Source organism: Catharus ustulatus, chromosome 4 (assembly GCF_009819885.2).
Source record: "Catharus ustulatus isolate bCatUst1 chromosome 4, bCatUst1.pri.v2, whole genome shotgun sequence".
NCBI lineage: Eukaryota > Metazoa > Chordata > Aves > Passeriformes > Turdidae > Catharus > Catharus ustulatus.
Window position 1 is genome coordinate 12,533,176 of NC_046224.1, and position 27,061 is coordinate 12,560,236.

A 27,061-nucleotide genomic window follows, 5' to 3' on the forward strand; every position below is an offset into this window, starting at 1 on the left:
GGGTAAAAAAGCCCCCATTAAAAGCATACAGACCACAGGCTAAGCTGCACCCAACATGGCACCGTCATTCCAGTGGATGGCAAATTAAATGATAACACATAGTATCAAAATAGCTATTGAAAAATCAAACTGGATAAAAATAGAAGTTTAAACTGCTGTTTTAATCAATGTTTGTATCAGATAACTGTACACCAAATATTAAAGGACTATTTAGGACTAACGCCCTCATCAGTAGGCTCATCTATCAGCATGACCAGAACAAGAGAAGATCAATGTTTAGCTGGCACTCAAGTACAGCACGGCTTCAAAGCAGAGATCATATCAGCATCAAAGCACAGAGAAAAACAGTGGTTAGAATATAATACACTAAATTTGCAATGGCAGTATCCCTGATGATTCTAACAGAAACAGCAACCTAAATATTGTGAAGTTAATCACTGCTTCTGAACAGAACATAAAATAACTTGCGTTTTTAAGAAAAATGAAATGAGTGACTGATGGGAATCAGTTCCCCAAATATTCCCACATATGCTGCAAATTCAGTGGGATCTGCACAAAATATCAGTAACTTCTATACAATTTTAAAGTGCATTTCATCTTTTTAAGAAAGTAATAAAATATCAGCTGAACACAGTGACTGAATCAAATCCAACATTCTTAACAGTCATTCACAGCAAAGCACAAAGCAGTGAAAATGTGTCCTTTCCATTTCTAGCTTGGATACATCCTGGTAAGGTACAGGTGCTGCACTGCCTCAACACAAGGCTCTCTATGTACCCAACCACTATAGGAAAATAAATAAAATGACACTTGAGAAGTGTGAGGAGTTCCTTGATCTCTTGATCAGAATCAGTACAGTTTTCAGCCTAGCAGGGTCACATGGCAGTGTACTTATCTCACAACAGTTCATTTTGACTTCATTCAATGAACAAGGAAAAATCATGGATTTATTTTGGTCAATTCAGCATCTTATTCACATGCAGATATTAGAAAACAGTCATTTTAATAATTGAATACCAGTCTTGTGTTTCTTGGAAGACTTACTCAATTTTCCAAATCTGTAATGTTCAGATCTCTTTCACAGCATTCCACTATTTTAGATTTCCATTTCCTACATCTTTTGCAATCCCAACTTATTTACTGTGCACATGTATATTCACTTAAAAATCAACTTTATTTATCACCAAGGAATTCTTTCACAGATGAAGAATTAAATCATCACCCTCTAAAATAACACTTTATTTCTAATACTAGATAGAATTAATATTTCACTTAAAGTAGTATTGAAATATTTGCTATAATAACAAGGAAGGGAAAATCTGCATGCCAGCAGTACCTGTAATGAAAATGTTCTTTCAGAGACAATTTTCAGGCATTTGGAGGGCTGGGGGTGACACAACACTGAGAAACACTTGTATGTAACACATGAAGTCAGTCGCCAGTGAAATGCAAAATATCCAGTAATATTAAAAGAAAAAAAAGTAGCTACCCCCGTGAAAGCTCTTTTAGCAACTGTAACAATGCAATTCTTTGCTACCCAAAAATATGTACCAGGATCTAGGAAAACATCTAATTTTCTGCACATCATGTTATTAACTGGAACACCATTGCACGTGCAGGGAGATAGGAACAGCCCCAATGTCCTCGGGCAGCTCTCTCCAATCTGCACAAGAACAAGGGCCAAGAAAGACAACTAAAACACTGGAGATTTCAGCCAAAATAAAGATTTATATATCACCAAAATCCAGAGAAGGTCCAGAGAAGGGGGAAAAGCACTAAGCAAGGACTCATTTCAGTACAGCAGAACACATGAAAGATTTATTGCTGAAGCAAAAATCTGAAGATGAAGTTGTATGTGGCAGGAATAAAGGCTATAGCACAGGACTGAGCAAGGCCTTTGTCAGATTAATGAACAAGTTGGGAGGTGAAATTCTCAGAATAAGTACTCCCCTCTCAAATGACAACCTCATTAAAATGAACATATCATGGGGAGAGGACATCACTTCTTTTAAATCTTGTTTTTAAAAAGCAGATAAAAAGTCAGCCAGTCAGCCCAGACTGCAGACATTTGTAAATGCAAAGGGAGGCTTGGTAGCCACTGATAATCCCAATATGGTTCTAATTCTGTCTGCAAGGAATTCTGCCTAAACTGAGAATCTAGTCTGTCTCAAAAAACCAAAAGAATATATAAAAACTGCAAAAAACCTGCCACTTTAAAAAATCTCTTAAAATTCTGAAAGTGGTAAGAAAAAATGGGTTGAACATGTGGGCACTTCAGAAGCAAAATCTCAGAACTAGGATACCTAAGCAGAAGTTCAAGACCACGTAAACCAAGACCACTGAGCAGGTCTCCAAAATGAAACAAAAGTTCGACTCGAAAGTGTAAAGTTTTATTTGCTAATCATTTTCAAAGATTTATTATTTCTGTCTGGACAGGGCCTATGCTGCAGAAAGCTGTCCTGGGGGATGTATGTCCTCACTTCACTAAAATCTGACAGGATATCAAAAATTATGTGAACGTGAACGAATGGTCAGCATATGCACAACCAGCACACTGGTAAGATTGTTATTCTGAGTCAAATAAATAGTTTTGGGGGTTTGCTTTGTGTGGTTTTTATTTTAAAAAGCAGTATCTGGCAAGACTGGTTTTGCTAAAGCTGGAGCCCTCATCTATCCCATCTGGAGAGCTGCATGCTTGGTGCAAACTACAACCTGCAGCTCTGCTCTGTTGCTGTTCTCCCATGGGCAGCACAGAGAACAGGAATGGAAGGCCAAGTAACCGTATATGGGTGCTCATGAAGCCAGAGATTACAGGTGGAAGCATTATTTCCAGAATATCCAGAAAAAAAAGGGAGCCAAGACCACATTCCTGCTATAAGGAAGGTTCAAATTCTTACATGAACAAATTAATTTTTTCAGATCAGAATCTACTAGAGTAATAACTTACCACATCACACATGAATTATTTGCTCATGGCAAAGGGGAAAGCAAGATCCCTGAGGCTGAAAAACTGGTAGCAATCTCTTAGCCAGCATTAAAGAAAACAGTAGTAAGACTTAAGGATGTATTAGCCACATCCAAGAGACTCACATTTCTATTGCTTCTCTAATACATAATTATGGCTCTGTAGAAATAATGTTTAGCAATTCAAATATTGATTTAATTAATAATTCCTTGACAGACCTATTTTTGATTAAACCAATCAGGGCACTCATCTAATAAATAGCTGATTTTAGTGCCACCTGTGAATATGCAGTAACATTTTAAATTCTAACCACCTGTAAGGAAAAGAACATTTACAACAGAAGGACCTCAGGTAGTTGAACTGGACATTGCCTGAAAATCATGTTGTTCTATTGCTACAAATGAAGCCAAAGTGACCACTAAGTGCAAAGTTGAAAAACTGGGTACTTTAAGATGTACAACTTTCAAAAATTTTATACGGAAAAATTGTAACAAAAATCAGAGATATAGAGGGCTTTGGAAATAATAGGCCTTGGATCTGAAGTTTAACATATTTAGCTGAAGGACAGGCTGTAGGGCCCAACTGCTGTGTGCAGCTACCCAAGAGAGACATATCCTTCAGCTGTGTTTGAACTACACAGGAGTACACTACACAGAGAATAAATAAGTTAAATGACAGAGTCACCAGATCAGATGCTAGCTAGCCTTGAAATTCTCTTCCCTCAGAACACAAAAGAATCCAAGTGTTCCATAGATGGGGAAAGAGAACAGTTAATTTGGACACTGCTGTTATTTTCTTAATCAAACACCTCTTGCTTCCAAAGTGTGACTCATGAGGAACCTTCCCACTACACATATTGGCAAGCCTCTTTAGTGCCTGGCACTATCAGCACAGGGAGCAATTCAAATCCAGGTATGTCTGTGAATTACAGGTCACTGTCAAAGTTGAGGCCTCTTTAGCTTGGTAAGTAACCCCTTATATATTTATTCTTTTAATTGCAGTCAGATAATAGATTTGAGGGAGTAGTTGCTTTTTTGGCTTGTTTTGTGGGTTTGTTTTTGGTTGGGTGGGTTTTTTTATGTGAAATGGAACTGTCTGAACTGTGCCCTGAGCAGGGCAAAGCCCAGGAGAGAGTTTGCTCCCTTGCACCAGCTCATCTAGAAAGATGCAGGCAGGTACAGGCAGCAATCCTGGAGCCCACTGCATGTCCAACTGCCCTCCAAAGAGACCATTTGTCTCCTTGTTCCAATGAGTATCTGACAGCAGGAGTTTGGGGAGTGCCTGGAACAAGCACCTGTAAGGAATCGTGTGAAGGGAGGACTGATTCTGCCTTCTGACTAATCTGCATTTACAAAGATGCCTCAGCTCTACCTCAGTTTGCTACAGCTCCTCACCCTCAAGGTATAAGGGCATCCTATGCATTAGTGGCAGGTAGAAACATAACCACTAAGAGAGGCAGTTAAACTGAATTTTTTTTTTGCAGACTCAAAAATAAAACCAATCTGTAATTATGAACCTTTATTAAGTGGCTCACATTTCAGTATAAATCACACTAAAAAGATTCTTAAAAAAGATATTTACACTACAGTGCTGACACATTTAAAATGAAAAAATTGGTATAAATAAGCTCTATGGAAAAGCCTGGAATTGTCAAAAAGAATTCTGGCTCATCTTACAAAAAATATATATGTTAAATGTCAGCTCTACTCTAAAACCTAAAACTCAAAATTATTTAAAGACTTCTTTATGTTAAACCTGCAGTGTTTACAGTGCATCTGGCCCTAAGTGCTTTGATACTTCACAGTTATGGACAGGCACTGAGGAATGTTACAAAGCTACATAACTATTTTCTGTAACAGATGCGAAGACAAGTCACAAACTTGCCTCACAATTTATGATCTTTACATTATTACATCATTAAGTTTAAAAAGGAATTTAAAACCATATATACAAATTTAGCACAAAAAATCATCCTCTCTTTGTCCATGCAGTTTTGGATATGATAAGCTAGGTTGTCTTGTATCATCTGGATGTACGTGACCTCCAGAGCACAACTTGCCTTGCAAGTCCTTGTTGCCAGGTTCAAATTTAGAATCCATTTCCAACTTTAGTGATGTCAACTCAACGTGATCCAGCCTAGCCTGCACATTCTGTCCCCCGACGTCATTAGGTGTCACTGTCTTTTCAGCAAGGTCAACATTCATGGGTTCTTCTTTTACTCGGAGAGATGCAAGAGGTTCATGTTTTATCGGCAAAAATTCCTGCTGCAGGTACTTGGTCTGCAGAGCATCTGGAAATTTGGTGTCTTCAGAGGTATCTTTGCTCACGGGACAAATTCTGTCAGTCTGAAGTCCAACAACCGAAGACTTGGGTTCTGCAGAGGTCTCTGCTTCCACAGTACATGTGTTTTGAGAGAGTTCTTCCTCTGAATGATAGAGCTTGAGCCGGATGTGCCAAGCCAAACTACACACAGCTGAAACTGTTTTGAACTGGTGCACAACATTCCTCGGGATGAAATAAATGTCGTTATCGAATAACTGGATTCTGGCATATCGAATGCCTTCCCTTCGCAGCTGATTAAGTTTTGCATCATCAACCCACTGGACACACTGTAGGGAAAAGGTGGGGGAAAGGTGAAAACTCTGACTCAGTATTCAGAGGACACTAACCATCAGTTCTTACCGTGCTTACCTGTGAGAGTGGAGGCTCATGCAAATCTAACTGCATTCGCTGAACTACCTCCAAGAAGTCCTCAGCATGAAAACAAATTACATCTTTGGTTATACGAGGCTGCTCAGACCTACAGAAGAGTAAAAAGTGCACAGTCAGAGGCTGAAACTACCACGTTGCAGAAAATAACAAAAGTTTGCAAGCAAGGAAGCAAATTTTTAAACTTAAAAACTCAACAACTCTACCATAACCTACATTTTTAAGAAAAAAAAGTTGATCAAAACAGTTAATTCTAAAACATAACCTCATTAAACTGGTTAAACTACTATTTCATTATAAATGGAAATAAAGGCAGCAATAAAAGGCCAACAAAACATGCTATTTTTCATTTCTATTTTTAACTGGCCTCTTGGCTGCCTAGATGCTGCAAGACAGCTGTCCCACATACACTGGGTTTACTCTCAGCACTCCAACAGGATGCACCCATCAGGCACCTGAGCATGCAGCAGTCTGACTGGGAGCACTATGGCAACCACTGCTCAGCACCTCAGCCTCAAACCCTTTGCTCAGAGTTAGGAGTAAAAGCTGCCACAATGGCAGTAACCAGACAATACTGGCATCCTCCACAAAACATCCCTTAAAAACACATCCCTATTTATGCTCTCTAGAGAGATCTACACAAAAGCAAAGTCTGAATTAGGCTTTATCTTCATATTCAAATTGTTAGGCGAAACATCTCTAGCTCCAAAGCATCTCTCCCAAAGAAATGCATACCATTTATACAGTTCCTTGAGACATCATCTAAAATCAGCTCACAAAAGGCAAAAGCAGCTACAATCCTTTTAACTTTCTTGTCTAAAGGCCAAACTCTGTTCCTCACTGAAAACATGTAAAGCAAAAAAAAGCTCCACATACTTGCTTTTGAGGGATGTTTGCATTTTAAAAGGATTTTTTAAATTTAAATGTGATGCTATGAAGCTTTCATTTATAAAGGAAAAGCTCACACTGGAGTAGTTTTGCAAAGACAGTTTCTCAGGCAGAAAGAACCTGGTTAAAGATTTCTTTCCTTCCTCCTCTGGAGTCCCCCAGGCTGACAGGAATGCAGCATCTCCTCAGCCTGCAGTGGGCACAGACTGTGGGTTCAGGCACTGCCCATTAGGACCAGAGAATGGAACCAGGGATCAGAACCAGGCCTGCCACCCCCCAGCACATCCTTCACCCCAATTCCACCCCTCTCAAAACAGGGTATGAGTCAGACCTGGGGGGCCTGGGGAACAGCTGATGTGCAGCAGAGCTGAAACATTTCAGAAGCTAACAGATGTTCAAGAGTCCTTATTTAAAAGCAAGATGATGGCCTATTCTTATATAAAGATACATATATATCCTGTTATTAACTGTTCTAGGAAGCAGGCAATGATGTACAGCTCATTCAGGCTTTTTAAACATAGGAGACATGTTTATTTTATTTAGGTCATGACCTCAAAAAAGCAAAAAAATAACCAGTCTGAGGCTATTTTCAGGAGAAAAAAAAATCCCAGATCAACTACTGAAAGTATGCTGGGGAGAATTTTCAGACCACAAATTTTACTTTAGTTTTACAAAGATTAAAATGTGTCTCTGTATGTTGATCTATATACGCCCAAAGAGGATTTAAACACGAAAAGCAAAAAGCTTCAGAAACACTTCTTATCAGCAGTGTTAAGAACATTAACTTACATTGATCTACCTTTCATAATGCAGGTATTTATTTTTAAAGTATGAATTTGCATTTGGAGTCATCAGTATTTGTAAATGAATTTAAGACTCAAAATCAATTGACAGAATATTTTGCACAAGAACTTCAATCCAAATCAATGCACTTTCCCGGCAGTGTCTATTCTGGTTTATGCACAGTCATTGCTAGTATCAGTCCATATGTATCTGTCCAAGAGGATTGATCACCAGCTCTGTGCTACAATTCTGTCACAGAACTCAACATTCCTTTTGCAAACAACAGAGAAAAAATACCATTGGATACTTTTAAGTTCTGCATTTGCAGATTTTATCTTTAGCACAACTCCGAGATCATATTTTACAAAACCTTTAATTTAGATATCATGTACCTACCCCCAAGCAAAACTGTAACAGAGAACTTCAGGTAATGTCCAAAAAGACATTAAATGAAAACAAAACATAAGATAACCACAGAAGAAGCCATTTAAGCCTCTAGTAGAGATCTGCTAGAACTGGTTTTGGCAGTACTTTTTCCCCTTAACCCCATTCTTCAAAAGGATTGGATTCCTTTTGCTGTCACTTCTTGAAACTTTCAAAACCAGAGGTTTTACCTCTAGTTAATATTTCTGGTCTAATGCATAAAGACTGGCAATATATACCAAATTCCTAGGATCACACAGAGAAGCACAACCTCAGTCTCTAGAGCACAAACTGAAAGCTGCTTGCCGAAGCACAGGTTTCACTTTGCCAACAACAATGCTACAAAGTGCCTTTTTCTGTCCCTGTAAAATTCCATCCAAACTTCCCACATAAAAATCTTACAAATTTCCGTAATTTAAAATCTCACTAGCACTTCATAAATTCTAAAGCTCACATAGGTATCACCTATGAAAATGGCATTAAGTAATCAGCACGATCATACCTGCATTTATCACATTTTAGTTCAATCCCTAAAACGCTAGCAATAGTCAGGGTTCTTCTGTAAATTGTAAATACTCAAAGCAATAAAAGATCTTAATATAGTAATTTTACAAAATACCTCAAATCAAGATCTTGCCACACTTGGGAAAGGACAATTTTCTTTTCCTTCAAAATCTTTAGTTTCTTTTTTCACTATGTTTAGTTTTCATGTCTGTCCTCTTGCACCATAACCTGCTTTTTGCTTTTCAACAGTTCTGTTCCTGTCTTTTCTGAAAGATACCATTTATCCCACCTAGCATTAACATTCACCCCTATCAGCTAGGAAATAAATCCTTTCTTTAAATCTACAGCAATTTATAAAGCTTTTTTTGCACACTCAATTCATTTTTATGGATTTAGTACTGGCGGCCCAGGAATTGTTTTATTTTCTCCCAACAGAAAGCATTATTTTTATATACATTACCACATCACTACTAGAACATGTGCATTTACTACCATAGTGCCTTAATCACCCCAGAATATCTCCAGCTTTTCAGGTTTGTTCAACTACTCAAACAGATAAAAAAGAAACAAAACAAAACACTAGATTTTTCAAAACTTCCATTCATGTTGTTTCCTTTAAAATAAATCCACCCACTGATTGCAAATAATGGCAAAACTACTACCTGAAATAATTTTAATGTGATACACTAATCAATGATGCTTGATTATCGTAAGCCCTGAGTAGTTCTCATCATGTAACACTGAAGTGGTTTTTCAAAATTACAGAAAAGCAGAAAGGGAAAGCAGGAATTATAATTTAGGCCAAATCAAGCCTGAAATATATAACTTCCATTGTGTTGCTTGTGTTGTATATTTTATTCCTCTCCATACATACGTCACAATTTTTTAATTCTGAATTAAGATACATTTTCATTCTTTATACTGAAATGAAATGCTGATATTTCTTTTCTATTGCCCAAACTGAAGGATTTGCAAGTATGCTGTAAAGCTATAGGATGAGAATGGGAAGTTCCCAGACACTTAAATTACCATCAATTCAACTTCTTAATCTCCACAAACACCCAAGTTCAGTAGTGTTGTTTAGTTTGGTTTCTTTACTTCCTTTGCTTCCTCCCTCTCTCAGATGTGCACAGTAATTTAAAATACTCAGACCTACACACTTAGCTCAGCTCTCGCCCTGCTGCTACTGCTCAGGCTTCATTCACCACAGCACAGTCATAAGCTGAAGGCTCCCACTGTCATCAACCTGAAGAGGAAGGAAACTGAAAACCTCAGAGCTCAAGAGTCAAAACCCATTATCATCTGAACAATCCAGCTCTTCCCCAATAACAATTCTTCTACTTTCTATGTCAATGAACTCATGCACTATAACACAAATTCACATCATTTTATCCAAAGGGAACTGCTGCTTCTAATTTCTAGACAGACACAAAAACGTATTTATACTGTTTACATATGCAAAGCTAACCTCCAAAACTAAGGTCATTCTCCATGGTCTGAAGATGTTGAAAAATGCCTCTTTGATCTGGACCAGGAAGTCCATATTTGCATTTGGTTAGCATGTAAACAAGCTTCAGATGAGGTCTATTTCATTTCCTGAATCTCACACAGGAAAACCAAAAAATATCACACAACTTCCAACAGGACTCTTCCTAGGTGAGCTTCCATAAATAAATCAAGGTTCTAATAGCCGTAACTTCGGAAGCAGAAGCGTAACAATTCTGCTCATCTCCAGACAACACTAAGAACTGCCAGAATGTCTCCATGTGCACCTCTGCTGCAGTAACAGCTCACTCTCTGTGCACCACTTAAAGTGAAAGGAAGTGTGAGGTGCTTTTACACCTAACATGATCTCAGTAACAGCAACTCAATTATAGCTATTGAACTGTCACTGCAAGGTATCTTTCTGGTTTCGATCACACAGCAAAGCCACATGCAATCTAAAGAGGGCAGACAAACATCTAACGCTCAGCCAGGACCTATGAAGTCTTCATTCAATCCTTAATCCTAGATTAACCCATTCTAGGCCCCCAATTATAAATGGCAATTCAGGCAAACATTTTTCAGACATCTAGATGAAGCCAATCAACACCTACCACTCCCCACAGTGCACAGCCTTCAGCACTCCCACAGCAGCTGTGGTCTGTCGTTCAAAACCTTGTCCTATGTGATCCGCATGGGCTCGGGTCCGGTCTTCAAATAGCATTTCACGGGGTTCACTGGTTCGAGGTAGGTACTGCAAGTTTTTTATTTCATTGGTAGTTCTGCATAAGAAAAACAGTAACAGTGATATAGAAATCTCTCAATAACCAATGGGACTGCTCATCTATGCAAAAAAATAAACTTTTTTTTTCCCCTATTTTAAATGGATTTTCTTTTAATTCAGTTTATGTCCATTCTCTCTGTTGATGTCACTGGGCGTGCTGAAATAAGTCCTTTTTACAACCTTCTGTGAAGTGCTTAAACACATATGATCCCACTGAGCATTCCTTTCTCAAGAGTAAATCCCAGTTCTCCCAAGTCACCAGACATACTCCAGTATGGCCATGTCTGTCTTTGCCTGGTGAGCCCAGACCTGGGCACGATGCTGCAGATTTGTCTCACCAGTGATGAGTAGAGGGGAAGACCCCTGTCCCTCAATCTGCTGTGCTTGCTGCTCAAGCTTGAAATGGCAACTTTCCCAGGATGAAGGTGAGACTGACTGGCCTGCAGCTCCCCAGGTTCTGCTTCATAGCCTTCTAAACGACTGGAGAGACATTTGCTTTCCTCCAGTCCTCAGGAGCCTTTACCAACTGCCATGACCCTTCAAAGACAGTGGCCTTGCAATGATACTGGCCAGCTCCCACTGCACTTGTGGGATGTGACCCATCCCAGCAGATCCCAAAGGCTTGTGTATGTCTAATCTGCATATCTATTAAGTTTCTTAATCTGATTTTCCTTCACTGAAGGCAAGTAGCCCTTCCTCCAGACACTCTTACTGTTTCCAAGACAAAACATTCCTAAAGCTAAGTCTCACTAGAAAAAATAAGGGCAAAGAAAGCATTATCTCAGCCTTTTCTGCATCCTTTGTCCCCAGACCCCTTGACCCCATGCAGGGAACACCTTCCATTTTCCTAGTCTTTCTTCTGCTGTCCACACACCTGTGGAAGTCCCTGCTGCTCTTCACATCCCTTGCCAAATTCAACTCCAGATGGTCTTTGGCTTTAACTGTATCCCCTTCATGGCTGGACAATCTCTCTACATCCTTCTGAGGCACCTGCCCCTGCTTCCCCTTCTTGTATGTTCCCTTTTTGTGTTCACATTTTGAAAAGAATTCCCATGACAATTTCTTATGACATACAATATTCAAGTTCTGCAGAGGCTGTCCCTACCAGTTGTTTCTTGTACTCAATACCACAGCAAAGCTTAAAGATTTCATTTAATGTTGGAGTTGCTACCCTCCAGGTGAGAGAAAAGCCCTTATCCCCAGAGGTCATAACATATCCACTTGCATGTAACAGGGATATCAATTCCAGTCTCATGGCATGTATCAGTAATTGCATGTGTGTACACATTTTCCTGAAGTTTTCACCTTAAATTTCTACTAAAGATCCAAAAAGGACCAGCACCTCACTTGATCAGACAGTAAAAATGAAACCAGAAATTCCAGATTCTTACATAAAACAACAAAAGAGTGGTTTTGGAGATGAAGATTTACAGTAATTCGTATTAACATATAACATCAAATAGTAAAAGGTTTGTGATAAAATGAATTTGCAAAGAAAAAAATACTAACCAGACATTTACCAAGTAAAATAATTCCACTTACCTCTTCCTTTTGAAAGGTGACTTTGGCATGTCAGCCACAGGGATCATCTGTTCTCCTGGACGTACCCACATAATGGGACCATCATCACTGTCTTTGCGACTCTCTAATTTTAAACTAGAAAGTGTTCCCCATGGCAGTGTACACTAATAGGAAATACAAGCCACAATTTTCAAGTGAGTTACTTTGAAAAACTTGTTAAAACCAGCCTTTATCTCTCATGATGAAAGCCTTCATTAGAACACTCAATTATCTAAACAAGTACCATACACTTTCACTTTATTATTATAACAGCACTACACAGCATGTTGTCCCCCTTGTCCCAGCCCATTCCCTTCTGTCCTTACTTTTAAGAAGGGTGATTCTTCCAACATATCGAGGAATTCAGGGAAGTAATCCCCCACTTCCTCATCAACTGCTCCAACCAGGCTGATCTGTCTCATTGGGCCAGCTCTATACGTACCATGAGAGTATGTTCTTTTTACCTACAAGTAGAATATGACAACAAGAGTTATACCAAGTCCTCTACTGTGCAAAATCTACATTCAGTGAGCAACCGTAATTGCTGTGTTTATGCTGAGATAAAAACAAAGACTTTTTTTAGTCCTTCAGTCTCCAGTGCATTTAAGATTATTATGAAGTCAATTACTACAAACTCAAAGACAGAAGATCTTATTAAACATCCACGAGAATTTGTATTTTAACACCTGAAGGTAAATTGGAGTAACCATTCACTGCCTTTCAAGAAGATAACATTCCAAACCCGTAACTCTGAAAAGATAGCAGTGCATGTTATGCTCAGTAACTAGTCAATAAGGATTCTTACTTGGATTACCCAAGTCTAGCTGAATTTCTACCTTTTTTCTTGCAACAGGCAGAACTCTTGAGTTACAAGTAATTTAACTCTAAACATTTCCTCTGCTACTCATCCTCTCCAGTACCCCCTCTTTGCAAGCACATTAAATGGAGCAAATTACAACGGTGAACACAAGGCTCATAAAGAGTTTGGACAAAAAGCGAAAGAATGGTCATCACTCCTTCATTTTTGCTGTTCTGTGCTAGCACATCTTGTGCTCCCTTCAGACATTCATGGCTGTAACATTCACCTCTCATGAGAAATGTTGTACTGTGAAATTTGAACAGAAACCTATATTGTTTTAAGTTTTTTTCAACAATCTGATCTGTTGTATTAGATCACCAAAATATTCAGCCACGAGACTGATGAGGATCCCGTCCACCTTAAGCTTCTGATTTCCTATTTAACAGGATGAAAGACAGTGGCATTATGAGATGAAAGACGAAGAGATCAGAACAGAAGAAAGAGCAGATGGACTACTGCACAGACCAAGTAAGCCTCCTGTATGGCATTCTGTATCCAAAGCAAGAAAAGTAAAAAAGTACAAAGAAAACAGTTAATTAAATACTGCTTAGCTATGGTCCTCACCAAAACAGAACATCCACACTCCTAGTAGCGATGGCAGTGCAGAGAATTAACAGCAGTTCCTGAAAATAAAACATGGAACAACACTCTGCCCTTCTGAGAAACTCAAGTAAGGGAACCAGATCTTTCCAGAAATGCAGAACCAAACTGTTCTGATCATCCCAGTCATCTCTCGTTCCTCCTGGCAAACGGATTTATAGCTAAAAGGAGTATTTTGCAAAATGTCTTAGCTAATGCTACAGCAAGCCATCACAGACACACTGATAAGAACAGTCCAGTAATATTCCCCTATTCCTTAGTCATACATTCTTGCAGGGTTCTTTCTGCAGAGACAGCTGGGGATTTTTCTGGTAAAATATCACAAAACATTGATTTCTGCTGAATCTGCATCAGCTTAGTCCTCAGCTACATCTGCACTGGCACAAAGCATTAGGAGCTTGTGCAACTACAGTAAATTGCAAGAACAAACCCTAAAACCACTTTCTGAAGCTACAGACATCCACAAATCTGTGACATTTTATTAAAAGGCGTAACACACAAAAGGATGTTTCTTCCACTGATGCATTCCACCACTTCAGTCCAGGACTGGATGCCAGTTTTATTTACATCCTGATTAAAGAGAACAATTTTTCTGCCTTTTTCCATGCTTCCTTATGCTGCCTACTACCACTCTCCCAAGTAACAAGTGATAAGACAAGAGAAAATGGCCTGAAGTTGTGCCAAGAGAGTTACAGATTAGGTATTAGAAACATGACTTCACCAAAAAGGTTCTTAACACTGGAATAAGCTGCCCAGGGAAATGTTCTGTCACCATCCCTGCAAGCATCTAAAAGACACATAGCTGTGGAATTTAAGGCCATGGTTTAGTGACGGATTTGGCAAGACTGGGTTAACAGTTGGACTCTTAAAAAGGTCTTAAAGGTCTTTTCATCCGAAATCATTTTATGATGCATATAGAATATGATAAACTCCAAGTGAAAACGCTAAAAATTCTCCCAAAAATACTAACTTAAAGCTTGGCAAAGCTGTGAAACTTCCAGCTGGATCAACCCACCCATTTGGCTTAAATACCACTAGGTGTTGGTAATGAAACAAAAAGTCAGCAAAGTATTTAGCTGCAGCATAATGCTTGCATTAAGGAGGAGCAATTAAGAAATTTTTCATTTGTTCCCAAAAAAAGACCATGCCACTGAAAGTTAAAACTGACAAATGAACACAACTTTCTCAAGCATTGTTTGTCCAACCCTTTTCACCCTCAGCTCTCCTGATCAACCACCCTCCCCTTCACCATGAGGCCATACAATTGCTTCTCAAGATCCAGCTTAGAAGAAATACCGACAGGAATGCTTAAATCACAAAGTTACAAACGATGAGTGGTTCCTTTTGGGATCATATTCAGAATCACAGCATTGCAAATACAGAATGAAATGTTTGAGTGATTATGAACTCTGAAGTGGCTTAACCCTAGGGATCTTACTGACATTGCTCCCTCACCTCCCGCATTGGTGAGGCACGGGAGAGAACAGGAAAAGCAAGGAAATGTATGGATCTAGACAAACACAGTTTATTCAGCAGAGAGGAAACTGAAAAACCATTAAGTAGTGTTTTCCACCACTCACCAACTCCCACAAGCAGACTGATGCCCAGCAGTCCCAAGTAACAGGCACCTGCCAGCCAACCCATCAGTCCCCTCAGGATTTTTTGCTGAGCATGATGTTATACAGCACAAAATATCCTGGCAGTCAACTGGGACCAGCTGTCCCAACCATGTCCCCTCCCAGCTCCTTGCCCACCCCAGCCTCCTCACCAGGGGGGTCCTGGAAGCCTTGACACTCTGTCAGCAATGCTCAGCAACAGCCAAAATGCCAGTGTGTTACCAGCAGTTTTAGTCACAAACCCAAAACCAGTTCACAAAGACAATCAACCCATCCAGATCCAGTATAAACAGGAAAAAAATCCATGCTGGTGATCAAAGGGGAAAATTTGCTCTTGCTTTTCTGTTTTTTCCTGATAGCATTAGATCCTCTGAAGATGAACAAGGAGAACAAATCTAGGGAACAGATCTGAATTTAATCCAGCAATTACCTAAAAAAATTCTCTATTTTAGAAAATAATAAAAAATAACTAAAGACACAGGCCATAAATACCAATGCCTGGCCAGTAAGAACAAGAGAGGTAGAAAGATGAAGCAGCTGTGGGCAAGTGAAAAGCAACTCCTATCTCATCTGTTTCATGAAGTGGGTTGTAGCACCCTAAACTCCAGGGTTAGAGGAGAGGTTAATGGTTGAACTGCATTACCTTAGATTAGGCTAAAGACTTAGACAAGCATGTATAAAAAAGTGAGATCATTCTTAGTGAAAAGCTAATTTTCACTCACTCCTAGCTTAGACTGCTACTAAGTAATAATGTAAAAACACCAAAAATTCCCATTGATGTCTGACCAATGACAAGCATAAAATTCATCCTAATAAAGACAAACACAAATCTAACCTGTGGCATATTAGATAACAGCAACATTTTCCCTTCCTTTGACCGTCAGTATCCTTAGGCTGGTTTGTTTACAGGAAGAGAAATAGATTCCTCTATGCATTTCTAAACTCACAAAACCAATATTGACATACTAAAACCAGTACTTATCAAATTCTATGCTAAATTATGCACTGACCATTAATAATGTACTATATACATTTAGTATTATATATATACCTTGCATAAAAATCTTCACAGATGCAATTTCACAGCTTACAGTGCGACTACGTTTTTAGAACTTTACAGACTTGCTCAAAACTGGAACAATTTAAATCCATAATAAAAGGAGAAATCAAGGACGTGCTGCTCCTTCTAGCATGTGGTCAGGAATGAATACACACAAATCACCAAGTACATGCAGTGTAATACCACAGACAGGTAAAAGAGATAGAAACATAAAATAATAAATATGACATCCTAACTTCTTTCTTGTGTAGATTACATTTTAAGTATGTCACCTAAAAACACACAAAAAGCAGACTGTGTCATTCTCTTGCATCACAGCAACAGAAAATTGTGACAGTAAAACCACCACTGAATCCACAATTAGTAAAACTTGAGAATTATCTGCTTTTGTTACTTGCATGGCCTCAACTGATTTTTTTAATGCAATAGCAAATGTTTTGACAGTAATGTCTTGGAGTCTGACAGGGATTTGAAGACTAAATCCAAAAACACATATAGCTACATATATACATATATATATATATTTGAGCATTATCATCCTACAAATTTAAATATTTTAGACACTACATGTTAAAGATTTTGTGCCTGAAAAAGTCACAAAGTGGAGGGAACAATCCAGAGAAATCATGCATTTCAAGAGAAGAATTTTAAAAATGCAAACTAGGACAAGCAACAATTGAATTCCTATTTTTAATACAGTAAGATGAGGGTTGTTGTGGGGTTTATATCAAAGAGGGGTTTTTTTCAATTGAAACTTTATAATTTTCCTGTTAGAATTTTAAGGTTTAAATTTATGTCAATTTTTCACCTTTAAAATCAAGAAAGTCTGGAAAAACAAACCTCAGAGAAAAAAAACCATACCAACAACAAACAATTATCCACCAACTGAACTAAAAAATAATTTCAAGAAACACATGAAGTCCCACCAAAGACCAACAAAAAAACCCAAAAACATCACACCCCCTAAGAATAAGCAAAGAAATTGAGGGAATAGAGGGTGTTGCTACACAAGTGCACAAGCAATGCACTTACACACTGGTATCTCACAATAGCAAACATCTAATTTCAGAGCCTGTGTTAATCTCAAATGCTACAGCCATGAAGGGGCATTATCATCCCTGCTAATTCGGTACATTTCAATAAAATGCCCAAACAGTTATCTGCTCCTTGCCAACTTCATTCAAATCCTTAAATGATTCCTTATACTTCCAGTTTCAAAAGGGAGTGAACACTGAACAAATATTCATCAAAATTTCTCTGATTTTTACAAATACTCCTAAATCTGTTTGGCTGTTTTTAATAGTAAATATTAAACCACATGTACTTCATACTCCTTCCTTCACCTTTTTTTTCCTTTTTAAGGTCAGGGTTTTAGTACCAGAATGGGATGTCTTGACAGTTCCAGCATTACTCAATTGTCATCAAAAACCAAATTTCAATAAATAGTTTTTTGCACTTGGAAGTTTCTAGAAATGCAATCCCAAGATTTTTACTGTATTAGTAGTTTCACCAGCATCCTTTTACCACTATTCATTTTTCACCTGACATGTTTCATCTTGCATGTGAAATCTTTGAATGACAACATGGATATGTTTTTAAAAGCAAAATGACCTCACTTCTACTCTGAATTCCAGCAACACAAAAACAGTGAAGCAGTTGACAAAGAATTTTTTTTTTACATTAATAAAAAATTAAGGACAGAATCAATTAGATACCTTCATAGAAAATGACATGACAAAAGCAATGTAGATAGATCCATGACAGAGTCAGTCTCAGACCCTGTATGAGTTGCCAGTACAAACCTCCAGGGTTTTATTTAGCTTTGGCTTTTGTCAATGCAACATATGTGACTAAAAAGAATAACACAAGACTGTCAGCTAATATTTATTGGACGTAACTATCAAGAAGAAATCTAGAAAGGTAACTGTTTTCAAAGTGGAAAACAAATGAGCACGTGTTGCAGATTTCCAATGACATTCCCAGTGAACCCATTCCTTATTCGATGGTATTCAGTAAGTGAAAACTTGGGCTTCAAGACATGTTGTCATCATCAATCAAAAAGTCTTTTACATATAGTCCTACAGATCAGGTTTTTTTTTTTAATTTTTTTTTAGATTTTTTTAGATAAAGAATCTTTTTAAAGATTTTTTAAGCAGATTTTTTTAAAGAATCAACCTCTTTTAGATTAAAAAAAGACAAGGGGGCAATACATTTGCTTTAAGAGATAAAACTCAACTTTTCATGATCCAGAAGGGAAAAAAAAATAGGACTACTTAGTTTTGGAGGATTTATAACAGCAAGAAGTTGTTAAAAGTGTTATACCTTTTTAATAACTAATCAAACAATTTATCAGCTTAAAAGCAAGAAGCAAATTCCATTGAAAACGAAGTTCTTCTGATAACTACTGAAACACAACAGAGAAGACATAGGTCCAATATAAAAGAAATCTTTCTAGAACATAGAAAAGTAACAATATATGGAAATAGATGCACAAATCTTTAATGATAAGGAAATGAAGCACTAACCAACTATTTCTTTGAAAATATTGTCAGCAATTCCCCTAAAATACTAAAGGAACTAATGATTTCAAGCAGGATTTCATAAATTAGAAAAGAACTAAACAGTAAAAACCTCTCTGCAAAAGAAATGTTAAAGAGATAAACAAGGAGGACAGCAAGGAGAAGATACTAAGAAGGCTAAAAGAAGAGGAATGACAAGCTCTGTGTGCAGAACCTGAAAAGAAGGCTGTCCTCACCCCTAACAAAGCCACACCACAAACATGAACTATCATCACCATCACAGGTATTTTTCTAAAATACTTATTAATATTTGACTATTTAGAGTCCATCACAGCTAACATGGCAACATGAATTTATTCCAAACTGGGAACAAAAGCAACAAAAATTATTTCTCTGAAGATGCAGTTGCTTGTTGTTATGGAATGGAGCTGATTGTGTAGACCCACAGGCATCCTTGAGCTACCTCTGACATATTTAAGCAATGTAATTTGCCAACTCAGTAATAAAACCAATCCCTCAAGAGTAGTTAAGTAGTTCTGCTAGATTAACGAAACAAACTGAACTCACCAGTTCAAGAAGCACATCTTGGCACAGAACATGCAACTGGGAGGAAAGAAGAAATGAGGACATTTTCTTGCAGCAGCAGCAGGTACCAGATTGGCTCTGGCCATTTGTCTAATTGCTGTATTTATTAGAGTGACTTTTCCTAGTGTGAAAAGGCTGAATGATGTGCATCCTCTCATACCCACAGCTAAAGGCAGCAAGGTAAAACAAGACAAAGCCTTAATACATCAATGAGAACTCCAAACTGTGTGGTGCAGTTGACACAACAGAAGGAAGGGATGACATCCAGAGGCTTGAAAGATGAGCCTTGTCAACCTCATGAAGTTCAACAAGGCCAAATGCAAGGTCCTGCATGTGGGCTGGGGCAATCCCAAGGACAAACATAGCATGGAGAATCAACTGAGAGCAGCCCTGGGGACTGGCAGGTGCTGCTGGATGAGAGGCTGGACATGAGCCAGCAATGTGCACTTAACAGTCCAGAAAGCCAAACATACCCTGGGCTGCCACCCCAGCAGTGTGGGCAGCACATCAAGGGAGGGGATTCATCTGGGGTCCCAGCACATGAAGAGCATCAGCCTATTAGAGCAGCCCAGAGGAAGACCATGAAGATGAGAGGGCTGAAGCACCTCTCCTATGAAGACAGACACTTCAGAGACAGATTGGAGTTGTTCAGCCTGGGGAAGAGAGGGAGACCTTAGAGCAACCTTCAAGTACCTAAAGGGGACTACAAGAGAACTGGAGAGGGACAGGGTACAAGGGCACACAGTGACAGAACAAGGTGGAATGGCTTCAAATTGGAAGCGGGAAAGTTTCGCTATTTCAAAGAATTTCTTTGCAGTGAGGGTGGTGTGGGACTGGAACAGGCTGCCCAGCAAAGCTTTGGATGGCCCATCCCCAGAAGTGTTTAAGGCCAGGCTGCATGAAGCTCTCAGCAACCTGGTCTAGTGGAAGGTGTCCTGTCCCTGCCCATGGCAGGTGTTTGGAACTACATGGTCCTTGGGGTCCCTTCCAACACAATCCACTCCACGATTCTAACTCAGAACCACAAAACAAGTTCTTCAAATCTGGAAGACACTAAAACACCACCTTAAAGAAAGAGGTACCAAGAAAAGAGAAGAGGAGCTGGAAACTATTTAGCCTCATTTCAATTTACAGAAAAAACAACCCACTTAACTGGATACAACTATCAACTACCTAGGAAATAAGATACTAAGATCTAATAAACACGGTCACACTAAAAAAAAGAAAACAATGAAGTCAAACTAACCTTTGTTACTATGACTGGATAGACTTGTTCAAAGGACCAGTAGACATCTTGACATTTGACATTTCCATTATATTCTAAAAACTGCTACAGAAACATGGTCTAGTAAGAGCAAACTGTGGGAAGTTTTGTCTGTGCTCACATAACTATCTAATTTTGAGGCAGATAGAAAGGATCCTTCCTTTGAAGGCAGTGTATCCTCATAAAACCCACAGGTATCACAACACTGCAAGTCCATTACAGGAAAGGATCAAAATTAACAAGATCTTGAAACTGGAGAGGGGATCCAAATGCAAAGGATATAATTCAGTTTAAACAAAAGCAAGAACTACACTCACATACATATTTAATGAACTGCATAAACCGGGAAAGGGGAGAGACTCAATTAGCAGAAGCTGCTGCTACAGCAGATCACAAACTGCTCTGAAAAAGGAAGAAATAGAGATAAGAGCAGTAATTTGCAAGATGCAGCAATCTTCTCATAGTCTTTGACATCAATACACCAGGCAGACATTGTCGATTTTTAGTATTGCATATTAAGAAAAAAATATGGACGACTGAATTGAACACAAGGGAAGAACACTAAGAATAATAGGGGTATAACATGCAATCACAGACTGAAATAACTCAAATTACTTGATCTAGGGAGAATGAAAAAAGGACCTTTTAAGCAATCTTCAAATATAGATGTAAATGTAAAAGATAAACCATTTGCCTTGTCCACCAAAAATCAGAATAAAAGGGTAAGGGGTCAAACGAGGAAAGAAATGATTTTACAACAGATTTCTTTGGAAAGAGTGGAAGCACCTTGAGATCTGCAAACACATCAGACAAGGACTTGTCAAATAACACTTTAAAATAGTCCATCTTGTTTTGCAGCAGAGGAATTGTTTGGTACTGTGCACCATTTTACTTAATCTATACTAAGAAGTTGCCTCTGATGCAAGACAGTTAAAAAACAAAGCACTAAGCATCGTTCCTCCTAAACATCAACTGTGAGCTTTGAGGTTTCAGCACAGCAGTAAAAGCTTACACCTGCACAGCATGAGGGGAAAAAAAACAAGCTCAAAATATTAACATTTGTCTCAACAGCACTGAACAGCTTAAGTGAAGTGATGTAAGCTGAAGTAGGTGGCAAAAGCTGATTATTTAAGTTCTTCAAAATCCTCATAAGAACCTGACAAGACTCATGGCTATCAGATAACTGATGCAGCTGTTGCCATCTACACAAATACAGAGCCCAAGGAAGATGGAGCTATAAGACAGTTTTTCACCACTTCAAGGACTGACTTACTGGCTACAAGGATATCCAGACTAATTTCATTTTGCCCAGTTACAGAAACTGTCTGACTAAGCCCTGCAGTCAGTTCAGAAAGAGTTGTTCCAATAAAGCAAAAAATTTTAAGGAGCACTCAGGCACAGGCCCAAGCTGGATGATGAAAAACTCCAGTTCCTCTCCCTGCAAAATTTAAAGGTTAATTCTCATTAGAAAGAACCAGTTCCAAATTCCTCTCCTCCTGCACCTGCTGTAAATAGCCTCACAAATCCGTGTTCCTTATAATCTTCTAACAAGTAAAATTACATTACTAATATTTGACATTGGTGTATTGGGAAGCAAGCTGAAAGGAGTTCATTTTCACCTCTGAAACTGTGAAAACTAAGTTACTTGAGAGATGCAGATCTTCCAGTAAACTTAGCAGGACTCCAACTTGACCTCAGCAACAGAATTGACTGTGCAATCTGCCTCTTGTCACAAAACTTGATGACCTGGAAATATGCATTACTTAAAACCAAAAATCCCAAATCCACATCTGCCACGAAACAGGAGGTGGAAGATTGAATAGTAACAAAAGGATCAACTTGAAAAACAAAAATTGATATAACATTTTATAATGCTTTCCATTTCGGGCTTAGCTCAACCTTCATTCTTCTTTTTGTAACACTTTTTCCATCTTTTTCAATACTTATATTTGTCAGATTGATTACATGTGCTACATAAGCTCTGAGAAACCACCTAAGAATCTCTTCTACCAAAGTGAGCTTCATTTCAGTGTTTTAGTTAAAATTAGCAGAGGAATAAGCAAGTTTCTTAAAGCTGGATGAAGTCCAAGATACATACTCAAAGCAGACTTGATAAAATCAACTTCCTACTTAGACCTAAGAAAATAAATCCTTTCTCAACTGAGGCTATACAACAATCTCTTGACATTGCTCACGCTGCTCAGGACAAGGAACACCACAGCACAAAGCACAAACCAAACACATTTAAAGGTTCACCAAAATATACTGCAACAAGATATTATAATCCATTTAGAAGATTCACAGAGAACTTAGTGAGACAGGATAATGTTCTCAATCTGCACAAAATGTAACAAGTCAAAAAGGAGACTACAAAGCTAACAAAACATGTAAACTGTAACAGACCACATGAAAAAAAAAACCAAAATAAAACGGCCAAAGTAAAACAGAAATAAGAAAATCATAAGGAAAATTAGAATCAATATCTAGGCAACCAAGATACTGACTTAAATAATCCAGGAAACAGGAATGCTGCACAGAACACAAAGTCTGATGTTTGCTTGAACGTGTTATTTATACACCATATATCCCTTATTTGCAAAAATACAAGGAGCCAAGCCTTTTCTGTCAAGCAACCAAACCGAGAAGTGATAAAATGCCATGAAAACTGAGGAAAAAAATGAGGGAACACAAAGGAAAAGAAGATACCAGAACTAAACCTCCAGCCAAGTAAAACACAGCTTAGACCATAGAGCTGATCAGTTGAATGCTGTAATAGAGTTTGGCTTCTCCCATCTACCACAGCCTCTCTGTACCTCCTTCACTTACAGAAAAATGGAGAATTATGATTTTAACCCCAACAAACACAGGACTGGTTTAACAACAAATGTTGATGTTACCATTGTAATACCAATTTAATCTATCCTTTTACTAAAATAATTCTATTATAATTCACAACAATAAAATTTTGGCTTTTCTTAAACTCTTTCTTTAGGGCAGGTACTAGCACACAGCTATGCCTGTGTTAATGCAACCCAAGACAACCAACTGGATTTAAGGAACATACTTAGAAGGACAGATCCAACTTTTCTTATATAAAATGGCCAAAGATAGAGCAGCTCTGGAGAGCTGCCCATCATATGTTCTGTGATTTTTATTATTAATGATTCAATTTACATACTCCAGAAAAATAGCAACTGTAGTTCACACAATATTCATATTCCATGGCAGTAGATATTTTCTCAGCCAGCACTGCAAATGTTCTCTTGCAGCAACATTTCAGTTCTGCATACCCTTGTGGATAACACACACTTGAAATTTGTCACATGCAAGAGTTCTATGCAAATTCTTATGCAGCCCAGGGAGAAAAAAAAAGACATGTTTCTCATGAAAAAGATGACAGTGTAACTTCCACTTGAACTCTTTCTAATTGTCCAAAAAGTGAAGACTAAAATAATTTAAAGCCGATCCATGGGAGTTAAAAGGGTAATTGTGAGATAAAGTTGATATAACTAAAAACAGGATTGAGTTTCTGCATAAATTGTTTCATACTCACTGTAGGGGTTTTTTGCAATAACATCAAGGTGAAAATCAGACAGATTTTTTTTTCCCTGAAAACCAGTGCTATAAATAATTTCTGTACAGCAAAAGTGTATTTTCTACAGCAAGTTAATAAACAGCAAAGGTAATGTTCAATCAGCAGCTGTTGTTAAGAGAGTATACAGTCATCTCTCTCCAAAAGATTTTAAATAAAAAACATATTCAAAAGCTGCCAGTCATTCTATCATTTAACCTAAGAGCTTTCCAGAAAATTCAGCCAAGTGAGAGAAATGCAAAGGGCTAAGGACCATATCAGGAGCCATATTAAGTTCAAATTAGTAGCCGCATCAAGCTCTTCTTTAAAGATGGATTTATAAAACCCAAACTACAAATGCCACTAGCTTAACTGTGCCCTATGCAGGTTTTTATGTATAGCATGATATTAATGCATTTCAGTTTTATGACAAAGTTCATACAGATAAACTGCTGTTCAGACCCCAGAAAGCCACAGCTAAATCATCTTAACCTTCCAAAACTCCTGGTTAATCTTCAGCTACAGAAACAAATCCAAAGAAACCTACACACACAAGCATGCGAACACTTGCCCTCCCACCAAAAATCCAATTTCATGTCTCAGTTAACAACTTTATGTCTTTTCTCACCTTCAATAATGCAGAACTGACTTAAAGAAATCCCTTGTTTCTAGTCTTCCATGTCATCCACAAAGCAGAGCTAATAGCAACTACTCTTAAAAAACCCATTCACAGTTGTTTGAAACCATTATATGACTTTAGAAAGTAAAATGCATAACCTCTTACCTGAGCATGAAAATTTGACATAGTCGTTGTCTCTATATCTTTCTTTCCCAAAATCTCCATTTTCACTGGTGAATTGGGAAAATTAAACGAAAAGTAGTCTAAAAAGTCAGGTAAATAAGTAGCTGCCCCATGAACAATACCCATTACATAGTAAGCTGCACAGTTTTCATTTTCACTAAAAACCAGACCCACAAACTCTTCTGCAAATCTCTCCATCTCCACAGGAGACAAGTGGGAGAGTTCATTACTGTAGGCATGGATAACTGATGCACCTCCGTTAGGCTGGTGCTCAATATGAATCAGCTGTTTGAACTCCAATGTGTCCAACCTTTTGAGTTTATTTTGAACCCGTGGCTCCTTTAACGAGACAAATGGAAACTCACTGTTCTCTGGTATCTTGGACTCACAGTCCTTCTTGGGATCCATATTTTTCCCATTGAAATCCTTAAGATGATCATCTATGATGCCTTTGGCTTCCTGATCCTCAATATCAGAAACCAATCCTGAGCAGATGGTCTGAATGGATTTGCTGTACATTTTTGGACGCTTCCTCTTCTCATTCTCTTTATGTTTCTTTTTCTTTTTCTTCTTAACTTTTTTAATCTGTAGCTCTTCTGCATTGGTTTTTGGTTTCTCCTTCCCACCTGTTGAGAGTTTTAAAAAAAGAGATCTCTTAAGGATGTTTTTATACAAAATATGTATTTAAAGACTGGGACTCAAAGTCACCAAAACCCTTACACAAAGACCAGAGACCAAAAGCAAGGGTCACAATATATATTACCAAATCTGAGGAGGGTAAGAGATGCCTGCTGTGGTTACATGGCAACTGATAAACAGGCTGAGACAACAAGGGAAAGACACAATAACCTAAGATTCCCAAGGTTGCTTTCAAAAATCTTTGCAGTCCATCATTCCCTTCAGCTGGTCATTAGCAGTTACTGTCCCATAAAGTCCAGAGACATCACAGGACAGCTGTCCAACACTGCCAAACAAGGGGCTTACAAACCACCCATGGATAAGAACCTGCAGCAGCAAGCTGCCCACGAGCTGCCACTGCCAGAACTGACCCTGTCTGATGGGTTTCTTCACATGGTCATTCTTTCACAACTAGATAAACTCTGCTGAAGAAGTACATGTAGGAACATCTAAAACCTGATCCCATACATATCATAAATAATATACAAGCTGAAGTGAAAACAAACTGTCCTAGATATCCAAAATGGCCTAAAGGCAGAAGATATTACTCATCTGGGGATAATACATTCAAGTGATTCCTAAGGTAAATGTTCTCACTTGTTTTAAACAAGTGAGGGATGTCTTAAGTGAGGGATGTCTTTTTTTGCAAGTAATAGAAGTGATAGCCAAAAAAGGGCAGTGTAGTGCTAGAGGTTAAGATCAAGCAGTCAAAATGATTTAGTGCATAGTAAAACAAATTTAGTGGGTATATTTCAGCACAAAATTATATTCACACCAGCAATTCAAGACCAGCATGTTCCAACACAGAGGCTTTGAAATTTAAAAATTGCGTATTTCATTGCAAGACTAAGTAATATGAAATCTGCAAGAGTTAAGTTAGTGAGTCTCTACTACTATATTGCAGACTATTTTCAGCTTGCCATCCTCCACCCAAATAACTTACAAGAGACCTTTAAAAAAAACAAAGTGAGATCACAACTGGTGGTGCATGGAATCACAAACTCTTGCTGATGATTAAGAGGCTGGACATGGAAGATGCAGATACTGTAACGGAGGTAACGGAGAACAAGCAATTAAGACACTTGGGTCTGAGTCTCCTGAGGTTTGTCACTGCAGCTAAATACTTCTGGGATTCCTCAAGTGGAGGCAGATTTAGTTATCTCTCTGGATTCTATTTTCCCACAGAGAGGGGAAGGAGAAGTGCCCTGAGGTCACCTCATTTCTTATTTAGCCCAAACAAGGAAACAGATTCTAGGATTTCTTAACCTAATCCACACAGTTAATAACCACAAAGACTCCCTTCACTCAGAATCAGATTTAACTTGGCACACTCTCTGAACACAATTTCACTTTTAGCTAACTAAGTTCAACTGCCAAAAGGCAGAGTATCTTCATGGAAGCCTGTCCTT

General features: G+C 38.3%; 1 protein-coding gene across 1 annotated transcript in view; it reads right to left on the minus strand.

The window, feature by feature from the left end:
* Window positions 1–142: 142 nt before the first annotated feature.
* RSBN1L (round spermatid basic protein 1 like) overlaps window positions 143–27,061 on the minus strand; it is a 45,325-nt gene continuing 18,406 nt past the window's right edge. The window contains exons 3-8 of the mRNA XM_033057515.2: window positions 24,957–25,600; window positions 12,425–12,562; window positions 12,081–12,223; window positions 10,369–10,536; window positions 5,657–5,765; window positions 143–5,574 (exon numbers count right to left, since the gene is read on the minus strand). Of these exons, the coding sequence (XP_032913406.1) occupies window positions 4,921–5,574; window positions 5,657–5,765; window positions 10,369–10,536; window positions 12,081–12,223; window positions 12,425–12,562; window positions 24,957–25,600 (1,856 nt within the window). The 3' untranslated portion in view covers window positions 143–4,920. The remainder of the gene's footprint in view (window positions 5,575–5,656; window positions 5,766–10,368; window positions 10,537–12,080; window positions 12,224–12,424; window positions 12,563–24,956; window positions 25,601–27,061) is intronic.